This window comes from Pongo abelii, chromosome 8 (assembly GCF_028885655.2).
Source record: "Pongo abelii isolate AG06213 chromosome 8, NHGRI_mPonAbe1-v2.0_pri, whole genome shotgun sequence".
Taxonomy (NCBI): Eukaryota; Metazoa; Chordata; class Mammalia; order Primates; family Hominidae; genus Pongo; species Pongo abelii.
In genome coordinates, this window is record NC_071993.2 from 34,931,096 (window position 1) to 34,952,651 (window position 21,556).

The window sequence follows — 21,556 nt, forward strand, 5'->3', positions numbered from 1 at the left end:
GACCTCAGTTTTAATGTCATTTTTCAGAAGAAGGCAGATGGCTTCTAGTCTGTGCTAGGCCCATTTGTGGCAAGTTCCCATAATTTTCCCATCTCCCTCTCATGAGGTCCTGGAGCAGGACCTACTTACTCAGTGACTGTCATGTCTCCTGTATCCACCACTAAATCCCCAACACCTCTAACAGTGCCAAGGATGTAGTAGGCACTCCAGTAAATACTTGTTGAATGTATGAAACAAATGGTTTTACCACATCTGCTCCACAACCAAGTTTAAAAAAAAAAAAATCCCCCTGCCCATCGTTAGAAACCATCTTTGCCAGGTGAGCAATAAAACGTTCAGAATTTATTTTACTGCCCAGGTGAATTTTTCTTTTGTGTGTGTGTGTGTGTAAGGCAGGTAAAATTTTATGTGAAAGTGTTCTACCTCAGTGATTATCAATGCTTTGCCACTGTGCTCAAAGTAACATCAGGCAACTGGCTGTTGCTACGGCCTAGAAAGAATATCAAAGGAAAATTTCCATCCTGTTAGAGTACGTACTTGCAGTTGATCTAAACTTTACGTTCTCAAAATTGTTCCAGAATCAAGATATCCTGAGATAAATTAAACAGATGTCATCACTTTCTCAATTAAGGAAATGATTTTATTCTTGACACTGAGATTAAGACCTTCATTCCAAAAACAAAAAAGGAAAATCTTCTTACTACTATAAAAGGAGATAAAATTTTTAAAAAGGAAAGAAATCTGAAATTCTAGGCATTGAAAAGTTCAACTTGGGATGTTTTCCTAATAGCTAAAATCAGCTATGAAAGCAGGAATTCGATAAAACGTCTTTTTTTTTTCTCTCCACAATCTTCAGTTAGCGGAAATTTACAAAGGTCAGGTTTGAGGATCCCAGACAGATGTGAGACAGGTGATGCTGAGCTTGAATAGCCTCCCAAGGAGCAAAGCCCTGAGAGGTAAGCCTGTGTACCCGCCAAGGATCAGGCAATTGTGATCTGGGCGGCACTGACAGGGCATGGGTTGAGGTGGAGAGGAACACAAGGAAACAGGAATGAGCAGAGGATGCAAAAACTGCTAACACAGTCTGCGGAAAAGAAGAATGACCTCATAATTGTTTTGATGGAGAAAAATAAGAGGCAGCAATGGTGGAGCGAGATAGAGGTACAAGGTGGCATGCAGTAAGGAAAGGGGAAAATGAGGGTGGGAACAGGAAGAGGCAGAGAATGCGCAGGACAGAGCCACCTGGAGGGAAGACAGCCGGAGGAAAGAGGGCATTGTTTTAAAATCATCCTCGTTTGTGTTCTGGAGCAGGAACAGCTGCCATTGCATCTACACAGACAGGTTTGAGAGTCTGTGAAGAGGGAGAGGAATGAGACAGCTGGTAAGTTTTTCACTAGCAGTAAAAATCCTTAAGAATTATTTTGGTGCCAGGCATTGTGTTCCATGCCTGTAACCCCAGCACTTTGGGAGGCCGAGGTGGGAGAATCACTCAAAGCCAGGAGTTTGAGACCAGCCAGGGCAACAAAGTGAGTCCCCATCCTTACAAAATTAAAAAAAAAAAAAATTATTTTGGGAAGAGAAGAGACCATAGACAGAGAAAGCTATAGAAATCAAGTAGGAATAAAACGTGAAAGTCAGGTTCAAAAAATACTAACTTCTGCATTTCCAAGCTAGTAACACGTGAGTGCCTTTTTCCATAGCACTCACAATAGCAATGCCATGTCGCATAGCAATCGTGGCTCCCACATAGGTTTTAGGGGTGGCAAAACCTACCCGGAAGGGTAAGAAGGCTCAGGTGGTGCAGGAGAGTGTTAGGAACATGGCCTTTGAGGTTGACCATTGTTCAAATTCGGTGTGACTCTACCACCAATTACCTTGTGACCTTGGTAAGTTCTTCTCCAAACCTTTATGTTTTAGTTTCTTCATTCATAAAACAGGGCTAACATTAGTACCTTATAGGGTTATTATGAGGTGTAAAGGGGTTATTGAAAACAATGTTCTCTGCAGTGTCCACCAGTATCAACATGCAATGAATGAATGCTGACTGCTAGCCACAGTACTGGCTACATGAGAAATAGCTTACTGTTTGCCTTAAAAAGTCAGAATGACCAATATACCACCTAACAAAATCAGAAATGGAATAAAAACTGATAATAGATCATCCTCTAAATTAGCCAGGAGAGTGGAAATTGAGAAACCTTAATATAGCAAGTTAGAAAAATTTTGTAGTTGGTTTCCATCATTTTAAAGTATCTGTTCAGTTCATTTCAAAGTATCTGTTCCTTTGTATGAGCAGAGACTGTAAAGTTCTTCCTTTATTTCCTTTTTTTAAAAAAAGACTAACATTGTTAGATAATATTGTCATTATAGAAGAAATGGAAGGCACAATATAAATATTATAAATGTCATGGGAGAAGAAACTAAGAAGGTGAGGTTGTCATCAGTCTGTCAAGGCATACCTCAGATTCCAGGCCTCCAGGTGTGGAGTGGGCCCTGGTGCCTCTGGAGAAATGTGTGGATACCTAACAGCGGTAGTGAAAGGGAAAGCCCAAGAGAGCCTCCAGTGGGCGAGGCAGAGGTTGTCTGTAAGCGGCCCATGGCTGGGGCCTTCAGAAAGGAGGCCTTCCACCTGCTCATTTGCTTTGCAGCAGCTGCCCACAAAGCTTGTAAAGAGTAAAACCAGTGTTGACTTCTGTAGAAACAGAATCTTACACAACTCCTAGACTCTGATGTTTTCAGGCATAGGCAGACATGAAAGGGCAATTTTAACACAAACTCTGCTTAGATCTATCACCACTCAACTATACAATCCTCAGCCTGAAAACAGGGAATTGCCCAACATGGAATACTTAATCTGGTAATCATAATTATCTTTTTTGACAGTCGTATGTAGAGAATACTTAAATCATGGCTGCGCACGGTGGTGCACGCCTGCAATCCTAGTAGTCTGGGAGGCCAGGCAGGAGGATCACTTGAGGCCAGGAGTTTGAAAATACCCTGGGCAATAAAGTGAGACCCCGCCTTTACAAAAAGTAAAAAATAATAATAAAAAAAAATAGCTGGGCATGGTGACATGCACCTATAGTCCCAGCTACTCAGGAGACAGAGGCAGGAGAATCACCCAGGAGTTCAAGGTTGCAAGGATCATGTTACTGCACTCCATCCAGCCTGGGTGATAGAGCACCCAGGCTGTCTCTAAAAAAATTTTTTTTATTAAAAAAATTCAAAATTAAGCTGGGCACGGTAGCTCACGCCTGTAATCCCAGCACTTTGAGAGGCCCAGGTGGGCGCATCATTTGAGGTCCAGAGTTGGAGACCAGCCTGGCATACATAGTGAAACCCCATCTCTACGAAATTAGGTGGGTGTGGTGGCTCATGCCTGTAATCGCAGCTACTTGGGAGGCTGAGGGAGAACTGATTGAACCCAGGAGGCAGAGGTTGCAGTGGGCTGAGATCACGCCAGTGCACTCCAGTCTGGGCGACAGAGCAAGAATGTCTCAAAAAAAAAAAATCAAAATTAATCTTTTTTTAATTTACAAAAATCATCTATGGCTACTTTTAGCAGAATCAAAGAACTCAATAATAAATCGGGCCAGGCGTGGCAGCTCATGCCTGTAATCCTAGAACTTTGGGAGGCCAAGGCAGGCGGATCACAAGGTCAGAAGTTTGAGACCAGCCTGACCAACATGGTGAAACCCCGTCTCTACTAAAATTACAAAATTAGCCAGGTGTGGTGGTGCATGCCTGTAATCCCCGCTACTCGGGAGGCTGAGGCAGGAGAATCCCTTGAACCTGGGAGGCAGAGGTTGCGGTGAGCTGAAACTGTGCTGCTGCACTCCAGCCTGGGCAACAAGAGCGAAACTCCATCTCAAAATAATAATAATAATAATAATAAACCAAATACCATGATGTAGATCCAAGGAGCATGAAAGGCTGCTCTTTGGGGACTGTGTGTGCAGTCACAGGTATGTACATATACAAAGGCAGAGACGGCAGTGACACTGCCTTCCAAAGATGGGAACGCCAGCACTGTCCTGGTATGAAGACTTGTCATAAATTGCAAAATTACCCCCAACAGACGTTTCCAGCATACACTATTCACCACTGATTCCAAAAGTTTTTTTTTTTTTTTTGGTTTTTTTTTTTTTTTTGAGACGGAGTCTTGCTCTGTCCCTCACGCTGGAGTGCAGTGGCGCCATCTCGGCTCACTGCAAGCTCCGCCTCCCAGGTTCACGCCATTCTCCTGCCTCAGCCTCCCAAGTAGCTGGGACTACAGGCACCTGCCACCACGCCTAGCTAATTTTTTTTGTATTTTTAGTAAAGACGGGGTTTCACCATGTTACCCAGGATGGTCTCCATCTCCTGAACTCGTGATCTGCCTGCCTCGGCCTCCCAAAGTGCTGGGATTACAGGCGTGAGCCACCGCGCCCAGCTCAAAAGTTTTATTTATTCATTCACTCAACACTGTTTTAGTCTGGATTTAATCACAAGCAGACCCTGGGACAAGGATTCAGGACAGTGGTTTAAGGGAAGAAACACTTGGGAGAGAAGTGGAGATGCCACAGTGGGGAAGAAAGGCTGTTACAAAGGAGTGTTACTGAGCCTGTGACACGGTGGGTACGGGGAACACAACCCCACAGGCAAACTCTGGGAGCAGGGTAGGGGCTGCTGCCTCTCGACCTGAAATGCACACAGGAATCCCCAGGGTTGTTAAGCTGCACATTCTAATGTCAGCAGATGTGGGCAGGGCCTGGGATTCCACATTTCCAACAAGCTCCTGGTCTGAGGGTGAAGACTGCAGACCTTATGACTTAGTGCTATAAACCCAAGGGCCATGGGGACTGGGGTACATTTACATTGGCGTTGAAGGCTGCTCCAAGGTGTTATTCCTGGACACATCCAGCAGGCCCAGATGGAAACACAGAGCCGCCTTCCAAGGCTTCAGAGAGGCCTCAGACACAGAGGCAGAGAATGGCCACTGAAGGGGTTTGGCAATGGGCATCTGTTACACTTACTGGGCACTGATGATGGACGCATCATGCAGTCTGCCAGGGATAGAGCAGGGGAAAAATGGGTTTTCTCTGTCAATGTCAATGTATATTTACATCAAATGAGTGGGATCTATCATATCTCAGGTAGGAGTGCAAACGCGAAAAATGATGCCAAAAAGTGGGTTAGAAAAGTGTCAGGGTGGGAAGGAGCAGAGTTTGCAATTTTGGCTAGACTCTCTAAAAAGCTGACTCTTGAATAAAGATGTTAAAGGTGCAAAAGTGAACCTAGGAATACCTGAGAAAAGCCTATTCCAGGTAGAGGAAGGATCAAGGGAAAAGGCTCTAGTGGACCCGGTAGGTTCAGAGAAGAGTAAACTTACTGAAGGAAAGAGCGGTAGGGACAAGGTCAGAGAGGCTGGGATGGGGGACCAAGTTCTGTAGGGCCCTAAGGATTTGGCTTTTGCTCTGAGCGGTGCCGAGGGCTACTGGGGGGTTGAACAGAGGAGGGAAAAGTGACTTCTGGATGTGGTGGTGAGAATAAACTGCAGGAAGCAGGGGTTGAGGCAGGGAGCACAGTGAGAGGGCTACTGCCTAAGCCAGGAAGAGAGTACACGGAGCTTAGACCACTGGGGCACAGTAGCAGCGGCGGGGGGTGCTGAAAAGTAGGATTGCAGATGTGTACCAAAAACAGAGCTAATGGACTTTTGCTTTTATACATTCATAAACTGCTTGTGGGGCATAAGGGAAAATCAGGTGTCAAGGATCACTCCAAAGCTTTGGATCTAACCAACTGAGAAGACAGAACTGCCATTATCTGAGAAAGGGAAGGCTCGTGGGAGCAGTTTGCAGGGAGGGGGAATCCAGCAGTGAGTTGGGAGCGTGTGAAGTTTCAAGTGTCTGGTTGATCTCCAAGTGAATGTGTCAAGAAGACGGTTGAAACTACAAATGAAGAGTTCCAAGAAAATATCCAGGCAGGAGAGGTGAATTTGAGAGTCATCTGCCTATAGGCTGTATTTGGATCACAAAGGCTGTTTCCTGAGAATATCAAAATTCTGTGTTATCAAAAAGAGAGAGAGAGAAAAAAAAAAGGACTTTGGACTGAGCCCTGGGGCACAAGAAGACCTGGAGGACAGAGTATGGCACAGAATTAGCAAAGGAGACAAGACAGGGTAGGCTGGGGAGGTGGAGGGAAAGCTGGCAAAGGTGATCTCAAAGGAGAGCCATGATTAACATGCTGGGTACTGCCAGTGGACCACAATGAGGGATGAAAATGGACCCTGACTTCCCTAGGAAGAGGGAACTGGTGACCTGGACGAGAACAGGATTTGTTGAGCAGAAGGGGTGAAGGAGTCATTGAAGCAAGTTCAAGAGAGAATGGGAAAAAAGAGACAGCAAATATATCAAAGGGTCTGCTGTGGTGGGCACAAGACGACATGAGATCATAGTTGGAGAGTAAGTAGGGCTAAGAGAGAATTTTCTCTAAGATGGAGGAGGTGATAGCATGGTGCAAAACAATGTGAATGATCCTGTAGAGAGAAGAGCAATGCCAGGGGCAGTGGCTCATGCCTCATCTCAGCATGCTGGGAGGCAGAGGCCAGAGGACTGCTTGAGGCCAGAAGTTTGAGACCAACCTGGTCAACAAAGTGAGATCCCACCTCTACATAAAATTTAAAAAGTAGTAGGCACAGTGGTGCACGACTGTAGTCCCAGCTACTGGGAAGGCTGAGGTGGGAGCATCACTTGAGCCCAGTAGTTCAAGGTTCAGTGAGGCATGATTGCACCACTGTACTCCTGCTGAGCAAGACCCTGTCTCAAAAAAAAAAGAAAAAAAAAAAAGGCAGTCACAGATGGATCAGATGGATTTAGAAGAGAGAAGAAATAATCAAAAATTGTTGGGGCAATGTCCTGCAAGAGGGAAGAGAGGACCAGAATGGTTTTTTGGGAGCTTGGCCTTGGCTTCCAGCATGGGATGGAGGTGGGGGCAGAGGTTCAACCATCTCCCCCACCCCCCTAAGAAAAAAAGAGTAGTCATGGATGATGCAGAAAGAATTAAGAATTGCCTGCAAGAGGCAAGAGAGGACCAGAATGGTTTGGCTCTTGGCTTAAAGCATGAGATGCAAGTGGGGAAAAGGGTCAACCATCCAAAAAAAAAAAAAAAAAAATTGCAAGCAGAAAGGTTAATAGGAGACCTGGTTATTTCACTATGATCCAAAATTTAATCTGATTTTAGTCTTTTACTTCTAAATTGGCTACTATTAAACATAGGTCAGAAGAAAACCATTCAACACTCAATTAGGAAAGAGGTCCCCCGGTGAATTCTTTAAAAGATTGTCAGGATAAAACAATTACCTTTATATACTAATTTGTGGCTTGATACAAGTACATTTAGGAATAACATGTACTTGATCTATTATATTTAATGTAAACAATATGGAACGTTAATGGTAACAAGTAAAAGCATTCACAAGGAATATTTCCAACATATGTTGTGGTGAAGATCATTAGCTGAGCTTGTCTTCTAAGTGCATTTTTCAATGGTGCGATAGTATTTATTTACCCTGTGTTATTAGAAAGTGAATAGTCAGTAGCCTTCAATTTTCATATCAATTGCAGAAAAAAGATTCCATTTTCCACACAGCCTGGAATTGAAATTGACTTAGCATCTCCGAACTGTCAAGAATTTCTTTTGCGAAAAGGTTTGCTTTACAGAGACTATAAAGCAGGTGTCATCCTTGACACCTGCATTCTATATTCACGCCACAGGTCTATGGAAAAGAAACGTTAAAGAATGTCAGAAAAGGTCTGAGAGAGGCCCGGCCGTCATGCTTTGTACCTCCTCAGCTTCCTCTGCATTCAGCCTGGGCGCTGTGGATGTCAGAGGTTCTCTATTTAAAACTGCTAACCAGGAAAAGAAGAATACTTGAAGAATATGATATCAGCTACCTTAGAACTTGTCTTTGCTAGCAGGTCAGTTGGACATTTATTTTCCTGTGTTAAAAATGGGAACCTGTTTCAATTCAAATTAATAGAAGCATACATTAAGTCCTTAGGATTTACAAATTCAGAACTCATTCCAAGGAAACCTCCCAGGGTGTATAATCACAAAACAGAGCTGTTCTTTGTCCAGGTGACAAACAAGAAAGCAAATAAAATTATGTAAAATCTCACTGTGTTTCATTTGGAGAAGCATTGTTTTCTATGTGCTTACTTTAACTGCATTTCTTAAATCATCAGCAGATTGCACAGGATGCCACTTGATGTACCAATATGAAACTGGTTAAATTAATCCCCATGGCAGTTAGGCCCAAGTCATAAAAAACTAGCATGACAAATGAACACTCTTCTGTGTGTCTCCTTACTAGAACTGAGGGCTTTCACTTGGGCAGGGGTGAGGGTAGAACTGCAAACTGCTTTCAAGTCAGAACAGAGGTCAAACCTTCTCACAGGCACTCAACCCCATCCACAATACCCTTTATCAGATGGTTTTCAAGACTTCGGTTATTTATTTTTATTTTTATTCTTTTTAATAGAGACAGGTCCTTACTGTGTGGCCCAGGCTTGTCTCGAACTCCTGTGCCTGGAATTACAGGTGTGAGCCAATGCACCCAACCCATGTTTATTTTCAGTAAGAATGCAATACTAACATTTTCAGGAAAAAGAGTTAACTAAACGTACAGTCTCTGTCTCAAATCCTGGGAAGCCATGAATAATGAAACTGTGAATTAAGGCTTCTTACGAGAGAAGGCTTCAAACGACAGTAAGGACCATTGGAGATCCACCTGCACTAGCATTGGATCTGTGATTCGAACACTTGGCGGGGCAGACTCTTTCCAGAAACATTTATGAAAGAGTGTGTGCTCTCTCGACACGTGGTCTCAGCAAACCTTGGGATTACTATGTGCCAAAGTAGCTCTGCTTTTTTCACACGGGAAGAACCTGCTGGTTCAGCCATCTAAGCACAGAAATTTATTTTCCTACACCACCACACCCTCCAAACCACCCATTTTTGGTCTAAACTCTGTAATCCACAAAGGGACTGAAACTTTTGCCAAAAAGGCCCTTTCAAACTGGTCCATCTGGTCATGAATCTATCTGTTGTATCTTATCCCTGATGGGTGACTGTACCAGCCCACACACCTCTTTGCCTCTGCCCTGCACCACCTGTGACATCTGCCTGTGTCCCAAAGTCACTGGTGGTTACACAACACAACCAAATGGGTGGTGGCCCTTTATAGAATCTTGAAAACCCTGATTCTAATATCCAATGGGTGTGTGCTGATGATTTCTGAATACGCCAGCAGTGAGAGGACTATGGTTTTCCACTATGAAAAGGGGCCAATAAAGAAAGAAAAGAGAAAAAAAACACGTCTCTGCCTTTTCAAGCGTAATTTAAACCCCAAGCTTGAAATCAAGATCCAAAAGTTCCAAATGGATTAATAAGGAAATTACTAAACCATCAAACTGCTGATGTCGTAAACAAAATTCGTCAACAGCCACTAAGAATTCATTAAAAGTAAATTTATTGTTTGTTTAAAAAAAACAACAACTGTGCAATATGTGCTGTTCAAGACATGTTTTGAATCGCTTTGTTGTTCATCTCTTCTCGGGCTTCAGTTTGGCAAGGCTAAATGAGAGACACGGTACAGACACACAGTTAGTACAGGTGAGGAAAGCAACAAGAATCTGTGTTTGTTCTTTTCTCAAACGCCTAAGATGTATAATCCAAACTACGACATTCAGTTTTTAAAACCTGATCATGTTCATTGTGTTCTGAAAATGATCATATTCTAAAAAGGAAAAGAGAGCAATATATCTGATTTCAACCAAACAAGGTTACAAACTAAATTATCTATTTCCTCTTCAAAACTGAATAAAACAATGCTTCGGGGACCCAGGTAATCATTTTAAATGTAATTGGAGGATTCAATTTTAATGGTAATATTGCAACATTACTTTTGCTTTAGCTTTCTGCAGTGATAGGTTCTCAGCTATCACATATGGACAACAGCTAGAAATAAATCTGAGACATGTACAATAAGGTCACGTCTAAGAACCTTCAGTTTTAGAGTACATACAATTCTGATATTCAAATGATAACAGTTCCAATTTTGCAGCAAAGCAATATCAAATTACACTTACTCTAGAGCTCACAAAAAGAGAGCACATGATTTTAACTTCTTAATATCTGAGAATACAATATTTTATTATCTTGCTGGTTATTTCAATTTGGAGATTAAAAACTAAGGCAAAACCATGTTGCTTAAGAGGGCTGCTTTCCTTTAAAAACGAACACATTTAAAACATTAAAAAACATATCTCCCTCCTCCTAAAGTACATACTCAATTTCCTCTTTCATGACAATTTCATACAATTGAAGAATTCTCAGAAATATCTTCCAGTATTAAATTTGAATAGCCGAGTGTCTGAGAATCAAACATACACAGACTCAAACTTTGTGCTCCCCGCTCTGCTCTGCAATCTGCACACAGAATGATTACATTTACAAGTCATGTTTACCTGTTTTGTAAGCACACTCAGGTTTCTTAGATACAAAGCCATTTTAATTAAGGTGATAGAAGCTCCTTGTGTGCAAAAGATGTAATATGTATGACGAGAAATTAATACAAACAGGAAAAACTTTGCATTTGTTATTTGATTCCTTATAGATTTAAATTTCTGATTTAAGACTTGCATTAAGGCGGCTTTTGTAGTTCATATACTCCATAATTTATAAACAGAAGAGTGATTCATATGACTCACATTCTTTCCTAGAGCTGTTTATCAATAATTAAATCATCTTTGTGACTACCATTCAATGTGTGAAACGGAAAACCATGCTATCTGTATATGCCAATGACTAAAAATATCTACTCAAGGTACCATCATTTCCTCTGGTACAGTTTTTAAAACAAGGCCTATCTATTTGACTCTCATCATATTTAACCAAATATCATAGACAACCTGCTGGGGTAGGAATAGTATATGAGTGGGGGTTGCAGGGAGGCAACAGGATGATGGGGGTAGGACAGGATGGTAGAGGGAGAAGAGCCTGTGAGCCTGTTTTTAAAGGAAAACATATTATTTCCTCAAGCAGACTAAAGAGAACAAGCTCATGTGCTGCTATATTTACCTACAAAGCTAGACTCCCAGTACCGAATGTCCCTTAGCCTTTTGTTTTCTGAGCTACAAGATAGAAAGAAAAGCATCACACACACAGACACACCCCTACTTTATACTTCAGGCCTGCATGGTCCTCCATACTTGAACCCTCTTGCAAACCGTACTAAGAAATATATATGCACATGCATGTTCTGATTAAGCTGTTTAAAAGCAGCACTGCTAAGGAAACCACGTCCTAGTTTTCTTAAAAGAACAAAGAGAAATCAAGAGACCAATTTTTAAATCTTACTGTAGTCCTCTATGTTGTTAGGAGAAAAAAAAAAAAAGAAACAAACGTAAAAGAATCAACCTGAGGGTATATTCATCTCAAACAATCAGATCCAGTAGGTACAGAAGGAAGGTAGTTTAAAAGAATGTTTTGAAAAATCTAACAATGCTTTAAGAGTCTTCTCAAAGACTAATGACTATCCTCATTGTGTGAAGGAAGGATCAAGAGCCAACATTCAATAACAAAAAAGCTTATTTCGTGTTTAATATATTATTCCGAACTTGTATTCAAGGGGCAATATGTGGCAACCCATTGGGAAAGGGCTGGTGCAGCGGCTTGCAATCTGATAGAACCCAGCCGTGCCCAGGGGCACTAGACAAGATGCTACTACTCTGGTCACAGGTATTTAGATTCACCGTGGGGTGCTATGTTGCTCTGCTGGGAGAAGAACTCTGTTTTGTGGAATTCCATAGACTTCCTGGTGTAAACACTGCCACCATGGCAAATTTTCAGCTACCAGCATGATGTCACTAAACACGGGGCTGGGAAAAGCTGCACAGTCGTCATTATATAGTATTAGCCCCATATCCATGCCATAAATGTAAGTAATTTCAAAAGCAGAGATCATAGTAAAATATAGCAAAAATAATTAGGAAGTAATGCATTTTGAGTATTACCTTTGCTTTTTAGATAATGTATTTAATTTTTAATAATGGCTGTGTTTGACAACGAGCTTGCAAAGTTTCTAAAAATTGATCAATTGGCTCTCACCAGCCAAGGTGGGCTGATTCCAATAAACCACTGATTCCACATACCTAAAAAACTATGAATGTCTGTTATTTTCTTAACAGTCATTCTTAAACACTGGGAGAATATCAGCCTAATTTTTAGGGGGGAAAGAAAACCTTCGGCCCCTGCACCTGCATATAGAATTTTATTTCCAAGAATATGCAGGGTCAACTTCTTTACCATAAAGCTGGCTTTCATTATAGGTTATGGGTAAAGGCTGTAGATACTGATCTACAAAAAGCATCATGTAATGCTTGATAGGACTCCTAGAAGAAAGAGAGTTGTGTGGTGGTGTTCTTCAATGTCCCTTAGAAACAATACACATTTCTCCCACACTCTGCTCTTCTGGCCCCAGATAGAAAGCTCTACCATAGGCCTTTCTTCTGGAGTTGCAGGTTACAGAAAAGGATCACTTTTAATTAATGGAATTCTAAGATACTAGAACTATATTTTTTATTCCAAGACCAGAACAGAGGACTTAAACAGATAAATGTTGGCCAACAAATGAAAACTAACAAGCCGTTAGAGCTTTCAGTAAGACATCAGGAAAGCCCCTGGAAGTGAGAGTGTGCTACAAGTCTCAGGGGAAGGTTTCTCCCATCTTTAACCCTGTAATTTGAAGAAGACAGTAGTACAGATTCTTTCCATGTTAACTGATGGGCAGCAGCCTTATTTCTGTGCACTGTGGAGGTGCCAGTTTATGAGCTGTCAGTCTTCACATACGGAACAAAAAGGCCCTTGGCTAACACAGAAACTGAAATAAAGTGGCAGTTAGAGCAATTTCTTCCTGTATGATTCTTGAACACAGAGTATAATGAAGAAACATGATCTGACTGAAAATGCATTGGGGGGGGCCCTATATAAACTAGAAAAACTCTAATGAAAAACTATGAAAATCCCACAGTTCTGAAGCACTGAGAGACAGAAATCTAATCATATTGAAAGAAAATACTGCTCATAGGCCAGGCTTTGTGTTAATGTAAGTCTAGAGTTAACTCTCCTTCTTCTATGCACTTAATCAGACATCTACAGAACACATCTGTTGAGCTGCATGTGTAGCCTTCAGGCTGGGCCATGGTTCCTCGACTTTCCAGGTCTGACTTATCTATAACTCCCTGAGTTATGGAGGTCAATTTCAGGATTGTAAATCAACTAATTCTATGAAAATGAAAACTATTGTTCACATTTTGCAATTTTTAAAAAAAGTTTTTTAAAAAGAGGGGATCCATAATGCAGGATAACTACTTTTTGAAAAGTCAAACGGCTGTGCTGTATGTTTTCAATTTTAAACCATCACCTTGATATGTTTAGGGGTTTAATTTATGGAACAATCAAGCAATCTTTATATTTAACATTAAATGCCTGAATATTATAAATCATCTTAGATGAACGTTTATGGGAGAGTTTCAGTGCAACTTCTGAACAACTTGTCACTTTTATTGTATGGCAATGATTTGTAAAAAATGATATGCTAAGTAATCCTAGAGTATAATTTAGGGGCACAAAAACAACTGTCAAGAAACAGCCAGAGACCACATTTAATGAAATCTTTACAGACCGAAGTAATAAGTATTAAATTAATCAACACAGCTTAAATGAAGCTCTATTTGTAACTTTTTTTATTAGACTTGTTATTAATGAACCTTTAAATGCTACCACTAACTTGAGCTCTAGGTTTAAATTTAAATAATGAACCATTGTTCACACACAAAAAAGAACAAACACTGCTTTAATAGCCCTTTGTCTCAACGGGGCTTTCACTCTTACGCATAACTAAGATACAGACATGTCCCTCCTACCTCTCAACAATTATTTACATGGTTGGCAAGATATAATCATTTAGGCTGCTAAAACAGTCTGAAAATGCCTAACATGAAATCCATAACAAAGTAAAAATGAAGTAGGAAAAGATTATACAAGAATTTTGGTTGATTTCAAAGATAATGTTTTCAAATCTGTGCTTTCAGTGCTTTTATTTATTTATTTATTTTTTTAGAGAGAGAATGGAATGATCTGTTGCCCAGGCTGGATTTGGAATCCTGGGCTCCAGCATTCCTCCCAGCTCAGCCTCCCAAGTAGCTGGGATTACAGGTGTGCACTACTGTGTCCAGTTTTTAGTACTTTTTGCTAAGCTCACACTCCTGTATGCTTAAGGAGATTCTGGTTTGGGATGGTAAAGACTTACCTGAACATGTCTCCCAAGCCCTTCAGCATTCCCTTCTTGGCTTTCATTTTATCCTTCTCCTTATCTCTATCTTTCTTCTTTTCTTTTCCAGTTTTATCCTTTTTTCTATCAGTCTTATCACCTTTCTCTTGGTTTCCATTCATTTGTCTCTCCAGAGAGTGGGAAGGCTGATCACTGGCTGTGGATACAGACTCTCTCCCTGATCTTGAACTTTCTTCTGTGTCTTCTTCCACTTGGAAGGAAAGAAAAAAAAATAGGGACACAGTGAACCAAGGCAACAAAAATAATAAAGCTAAAATACATTCAAGGACTTTACTTTCCCACACTTTTACTGCAGTATGGCCCTGCCAGCAACATGGATTGCAATGCTGTTTAACTTTGAGTAGAATTAAAATGGAATACGTGATGTGGATGCCTCCTATGTGAAGATCGTGTGCCAAGTCAGTAGTAGCAAAGCAGCAGCTTCCTGGTGGGATGCAGATGCACCCACAGAAACACCCTCTAAGAATCAGACTGTACACTACTGGGGGGTCCAGCAAGACCTTGTTATACAGCACAGACCTCTAAGGGTCCCGTGTACTATATTTGCAAGATGAAAAGAAAGAAAACAAGCAGCCCTTCCCAAAGTGCTTCCTTTCTTCTTGGGTAAGAATAATGCAGATACACTCTGGCCCCTCATTAATTTGCTGGACTACACCATTCAATGTCAGCACAAGGACTTCTTTCCTTAGGCTCCCAACATATCCTGCTCACACAGAAGAGCAGATTATTTTGGCTTATATCTACAACAGATCTGCACAGCCTCTGTAACTTTTCTTTGCATAAGGCCAACATCAGAAGTAAATGCTACTATATATTCTAATCCTAAACAATCTTGCATGCCTATCTGTGTCATGGCAGCTGAACAGACGCAGAGGGAGCCATGAAAATGAGTAAATCAATAAGCCCACTTCTCTGGACTTTGCAGATAAAAGATCTACTTAGTGATAACAACATTCCATTCCTTGAACCAACACTTCGTAAGCACATGGTCCAAGGGCACTTCAATACCCCAAACTTTCTGCAGCTGAAAGAACGACAAGTAACTGAAGTAGGTCTTCCCCTACCAGAAGAGCTTAAACATTTCTCTATTAAGTAAGAAGCAGAGAGGCACATATGAACATCCACTCTCAGAAATCTTTCTTTCAAGACTGGTCACCTAAGGTTCTCCTCCAAATATAATGAGAATTATAGGGGCCATAAGGTTAATTACTCCATGAATTCTTAAGTCATTTTTCTTTTTCCAGCATCAAAAAAGAAAGTATAGATCATTATTTCTGAGTTTCTTATAACAAAGAGCCAAACAGAATGGTTCGGCCTCTTCCCAAACTTTTGCAAAGAACTGACCTCCAAATCAAGTTAATATATCCTCAGTAAAATTCAGTCCTTCCTCTCCACCAGCAAGGAGCACTTTCAATAGCAATACACAATTATCATGGGTATAATAAGGCCAGCTAAAAGGGTCCCAATATCTTAGATTTCTGCTATTAAACCCTCACAAATCTGAAAAGAGACTATCAAATGATGGTACAGCTATGCCCAAGTAACACAGTTGTGTTTTTTTGTTAAAAAGCCAGCTATTTGTCATAATGCAAAAAACAAAGCTCAGAATTTTTATTTTTTATTTTTTTTATTTTTTTGAGGCGGAGTCTCGCTCTGTCGCCCAGGCTGGAGTGCAATGGTGTGATCTCGACTCACTGCAACCTCTGCCTCCTGGGTTCAAGCCATTCTCCTGCCTCAGCCTACCGAGTAGCTGGGATTACAGGCGCCCACCACCACGCCCAGCTGATTTTTTGTATTTTTCGTAGTTTTGTATTTTTAGTAGTAGAGTTTCACTATGTTGGTCAGGCTGGTCTCGAACTCCAGACCTCATGATCTGCCTGCCTCGGCCTCCCAAAGTGCTGGGATTATAGGAGTGAGCCACTGCACCCAGACTTTTTTTTTTTTTTTTTTCTTGAGATGGAGTTTCACTCTGTCACCAGGCTGGAGTGCAGTGGTATGATCTCGGCTCACTGCAATCTCTACTTTCCAAGTTCATGTGATTCTCCTGCCTCAGCCTCCCAAGTAGCTGGGACTACAGGCGCATGCCACCACACCCAGCTAATTTTTGTATTTTTAGTAGAGATGGGAATTCACCATGTTGGCCAGGATGGTCTTGATCTCTTGACCTTATGATCCACCAGCCTTGGCCTCCCAAAGTGCTGGGATTACAGGGGTGAGTCACCGTGCCCAGCCCAAGCATATAAATGACTTCAGAAAGGTTAACCTTCCTCTGTACTGTGAGTTATCTCATTGTAAGCCATTGTCTTCCTCCAAAGGACATGGTGGCTTTTAAGAAAATTTGCTCCTTTTCCTCTCTATTAAGATATAAATAGTAATTGTGCAGGTTTATTAGAAGAAGCCAGTTACAACTAGAAGGACATAGTGAAAATCCATAATCTTACAAATAATACTGAGTTCAGGCTATAATTTTTTGTGATGTACGCAGTGCAGGGAAAGAATATCCTGGCAGTTGACCCAAGGGCTTGCTAATTATGTGTAGCCTTTTCAAATGAGAGCTCCCCCAAAGAATGTAAATATACCTCAAGCAGGGTTGTAGTGTGTTGCTTAATGTCCTTGAACATGGCTGTGTTCTGCTTGTGAGCCAGTACTTCAGCTCTTTGAGATATGGGTGTGGCCACAAATGTGAGATAATTGACCAAATAATTACAGAACAAGTCCCAAAAGTTCTCTGGAGCTATAAAAACCTAGGTCTATTGGTATACTCAAACTAGATAAACGGATGCTAGTGAATTTTGTATAATTCCTGCATGGAAACCTCCTTTCACCTATACTTCCAAAGCCCTTTCTTTGTACAATCTTTTATTATTGCACTTCTCATATGATATCACATACATGTCTCCCTCCTATTCTCTAAGCTCCTCAAATGAAGACCGTGGGGCAAACAGCAGCTGCTCATAAATGGCTGCGTAAATGAAAGACTTTTGGTAAAAACTGACTTGTGACTTTCTCCTGACCAAACTTTATCTAATTGCCAGGTATCACCAGTCCTCTGGCTTTACAAAAATGCTTACTGTTCTCTCATCAAGCCTGACAAGACTAGCCACAATCTGACTACGGTAACACTAGGTAGGAATGCTCATGATATTTGGTTTAGCTCTAATTAGTTTCTGGTATATTTTCATGCTATTATTGTTAGTGCTATATGCATCATTTAATAGATTTTACAACCCTCTACAATGTCTGAAACTATAAACAGAAAAATGAGCTCAATAAATGTAAATGATTTAGTCTTCCACAGCAACCATTATCATAAATCATGAATGGAACTATCAGTAGCGATTCTGTTAGTTTTCTGCCTAATAGTTTTGGCAGAAGTTCAAGGGGCATATGTCGGCTCTTGGCTTGGGAACAGAATAATGGCAGTGCCTTCACAACTCACTATATGCTGAAGTCACGTTTGTTGCCAATTCTTTTCATATTCAAAATAATTTTCTGGTGTATGTAACACAACTTATTTTCTAAAGTATGTGAAATAAAGTAGTATGAAATCAATTATTAGCTTCAGGTTTTGTAACCTCATTTTATAAAATTAAAAGTCCTACCTCTGTTTCCTGCCCCAAGCCAGAGGACTGTTTAAAATGATACTTGCACATCGGAGGATTCTTTATGCTTGTTCTGAACATTCTAAATTAGATAATACATTATCACAGAAACTCTTCTGGGGGTGTACTGATTTAACTAATCCCTTCAAATGCCAACTAATTAAAAATATTTAGCAATATGTAGCTTCATATGTACAAACATAAGATGTTCTTTTAAAGTACTGAATTATATATACTTCAAATTCTGAAATTATTTGATAGAGAAAAATCTTTATCCTGCTTCTATGCAGAAATATTGTAGTTTCAAAAGCTCAAATAAATTGGTTACACATGCTTAATTTTTGAAAAAAATATACATATTCAAAGTCACTGATACACTAGTCAGATTTTAGGTTTTAAAATAAATCTGTACATTTAATACTAGCTTTATAATTAGGTACATAAAATATCTTTATTTCCTTAAACTAAGAAAACATGCATATAAACAATTTTTCAAGTAAGAAAAGTACTAGTAATATATCAGCAATAAATGGCTTGATCTATTGTGTTCATACAGCAAATTACAAGGTAAGAACTAATCATAAATCTACATTTAGATAATGTACTATTTTAAGTGCTATATACATTTCTTGATTTTTTTCTTTAATTTTGCTCATTTTGACAGACTATTTGCTTTCCTTTTGCAGATAGCCTACACAAAGAGAGATGATTATCTCCTGCCAAACAAATAGAAATTTCCATTTTTGACAACATTTCTGCTTGTTTAAACCTGCTCTACGCACTGAACTATCAGCTATGTTTCCATGTGATTACCTATAAAGATGCGTACTTTCAAGTTTCTTTTTTTAAAGAAGCTGTAGCATGAAGCTGCTTATTTCTCTTTAATGTGGCACAGTCATTCTGCAATTAAGACATACCTAATTATCATGTTTTCAACAGATGCAAATGTAGCTCAATTAAAATTCTAGTCCATGTTACAAATTAAGTCACTCAACTCTGAAAGGTATCATGTTAGGACTGGATCACCAACAAGTTTGGGAAAGATCGGGCATTTACGTGTTAATGATGATGGAGAAAATGACTTTGGGTTTTCATTGAAGCACAAAGTTCTGCAGCTTCTGCCATAAATAATCTATTTCTATCTAAACTTTACAAACATTTTACAGTCAAGGTTGACTCAAAGCCTCAAGGTCATTAGAGTCTATTTTTTCCCCCCATTGAGAAGTGATGCTACTGTTGATACTATAATGATTTCTGTTGGCTGCTTATCCAAAATCCATTTCTCCTTTTATTCTTCCTAATAGAACTCTGTGTCCAGGAATGCAACCTAGCTCCAAGGGGTAAATTCATTATTAAGTTTATGGATGCCATACCCCCTGCAGATTTGCCAGTCCAAGGTTATCAGACCAAGAATGGCCCGTTGAACTCAATGGACATATTCCATGCTTAGGGAGAGGGCTCATTCCCTTCTGTTGGACAGGAATAAGACATTAAAAGGCCTCTGAGCCCTAAAATTACCCTATGGATAGCTGAATTATGGAATTATTTTGTGGGTAGCTGACTCATGGATAGCAGAGCAGAAGGGGCAGAAAAATGTTGGGTCTTTGGAGAAATCTCTCTGAAGAACTCTAGAACTCAAGTTATGTAGGAAAATGTATTTCCTTATTGTTTGAGTTGGTCTGAGTTGCACTTTCTATTACATACAGCTGAAAGCATCCTAAAAGGTACACTGCATAAAGCAAGTGTTAGAGCAGCTGTGGAATATCTATTGTGTTATTTGTCTTAAGTGTATAATTTAGCAGTAAATATCATTTTAGGTAGCTTTGGCAATTTTACTAGATTTAAATAATTTGTTTAGATTTGCTACTAGATTAAAATGAATTGTTCAATAGGTATAAATAGAGATATACAAAACGAAAATAACATAGTATTACTTTTTATTTAAAACTCAACAATACTCTCCTCTGAGGGAGAAGCCCCAAGAAGCATCATTAAATACTCACTGAGCAATTAAATGAAGGACTGAATAAGCAGCCAACAATATGAAGAACTGCCCTTTGTTGCACCCATTTAACTATGAACTACCTTAGAATTAGGAATACTTAATAATAGGAACACAGATTCTTGAGCAATTTACAGTTTATATTGAAAGATAAAGGATGAAATGTAAAATTTCTACACAGGATGACTCAGTCTTCACAAGCTATATTCTTAAAACAAAACTTTTAAGTTAAAATGAGACATTCAAAATAGAAAATTTCACTGGATTTAGTAAATCCACTGACCACTACCAATTTCTGTTAGTGTTAGGTAAAAAGGTAATACAACTAAATGAGGACTGGACTTTCAGTCACTGCAAACTCCTGCACAGGAATCAACAATGCTGGGGACATAAATATTGTTTTTATTTCTTATTTTGGCGGAACACTTTGACTTTGGAAGAGAAAGAAAGATGTAGGAAATGAACAGCTAGTGATACACAGATGGTGTCGAATAACAGGATCTGCTGTTCTGGACTCTGACTTTTAACATTAGAATGATGAGCTCTTGGCAACAGAAAAACTTAGCTTTTTCTGAAAACCGAAAAAATAAAACCACACACACACAAAGCTGGCATGAAACAGGAAGACTTTAGAGCTTTTAGACCAATACATGCGGTGAGAATAATAACTGATATGATGAAGACTGTGAGGAGGTAAAAAGCTATGAAGGAATCAGGTGACATTTATTAGTGGTATTGCAAAGTGGTTTCAGCAACTGGGAGAAAGTTCAAATAGATGACTCCTCAGACACTCTACTCTAAAAATAGCTGTATTTCATTTTTTAAAAACCTTTCAATATATGTGGGTGAAGGAAGAAAAACAATAGGATCACTCTTTTAAAGAGTTATTACCAAAAACCTTTCTTCACTTTTACGTGACATTCTAAACTTCTCTTTAGCCCATCCCCAACAAATGAAGCAGGTAAAATGCTCCCACAGATGATGGTAGAATGTCACCTCCATTATCCCTCCCTTCCCAAGACAATGTTGCTGAGCAGGCACAATGAGGGTCACACCCTCAATTTTCTGAACCTTTGCAAATTCACTTTTAGTGTCCAATTGATTTTAACATTCAAATGACGGCCCACAGTGGATGCTGTTTTCTGTCCATGGGGACAATTTAAAATGAAGCTGAAGGCTTTTTAAAAACCAATTCTGACCGAAAGGGTTGGCTACACAATCGAAATGACAGCATTCCTAACCCTACAGTTGGAATTGCCACTAAGAATTTTATTTTAATCAAGGAGTGAGCTTAACGTACACAACGTCTGTTTGAATAACATACAAACTATTATTTATGGTCAAAGAAAGAGATTTCAGGCCACTGCTCAGACTCTTTTAAGTGAAACACAAAAACTAACAGCATAAAAATGTTTAGAGATTATAAAATAGTGAATGGCTAGCAATGCTTGCCTGCTCCCCAAAAGCGAATGTTCTTAACTACCATGAAACATAATCTATATTGAGTGATCCGCAAAAATTTCCTGATGTAAAAAAAATTATTTATACTAAAAAGTC

At 39.9% G+C, this 21,556-nt stretch overlaps 1 protein-coding gene across 34 annotated transcripts in view; it reads right to left on the reverse strand.

Annotated features, from left to right (window-relative positions):
* PARD3 (par-3 family cell polarity regulator) overlaps positions 1 to 21,556 on the reverse strand; it is a 713,016-nt gene that overhangs the window by 198,900 nt on the left and 492,560 nt on the right. For 31 of the 34 annotated variants that reach the window (XM_024253533.3, XM_063727279.1, XM_024253534.3 and 28 more), the window contains one exon: positions 14,354 to 14,585. In XM_024253533.3, the coding sequence (XP_024109301.2) occupies positions 14,354 to 14,585 (232 nt within the window). Of the gene's footprint in view, positions 1 to 9,497; positions 9,616 to 14,353; positions 14,586 to 21,556 lie in introns of those variants that run through there. The other 3 variants (XM_024253538.3, XM_024253537.3, XM_024253535.3) reach the window with 1 other exon arrangement.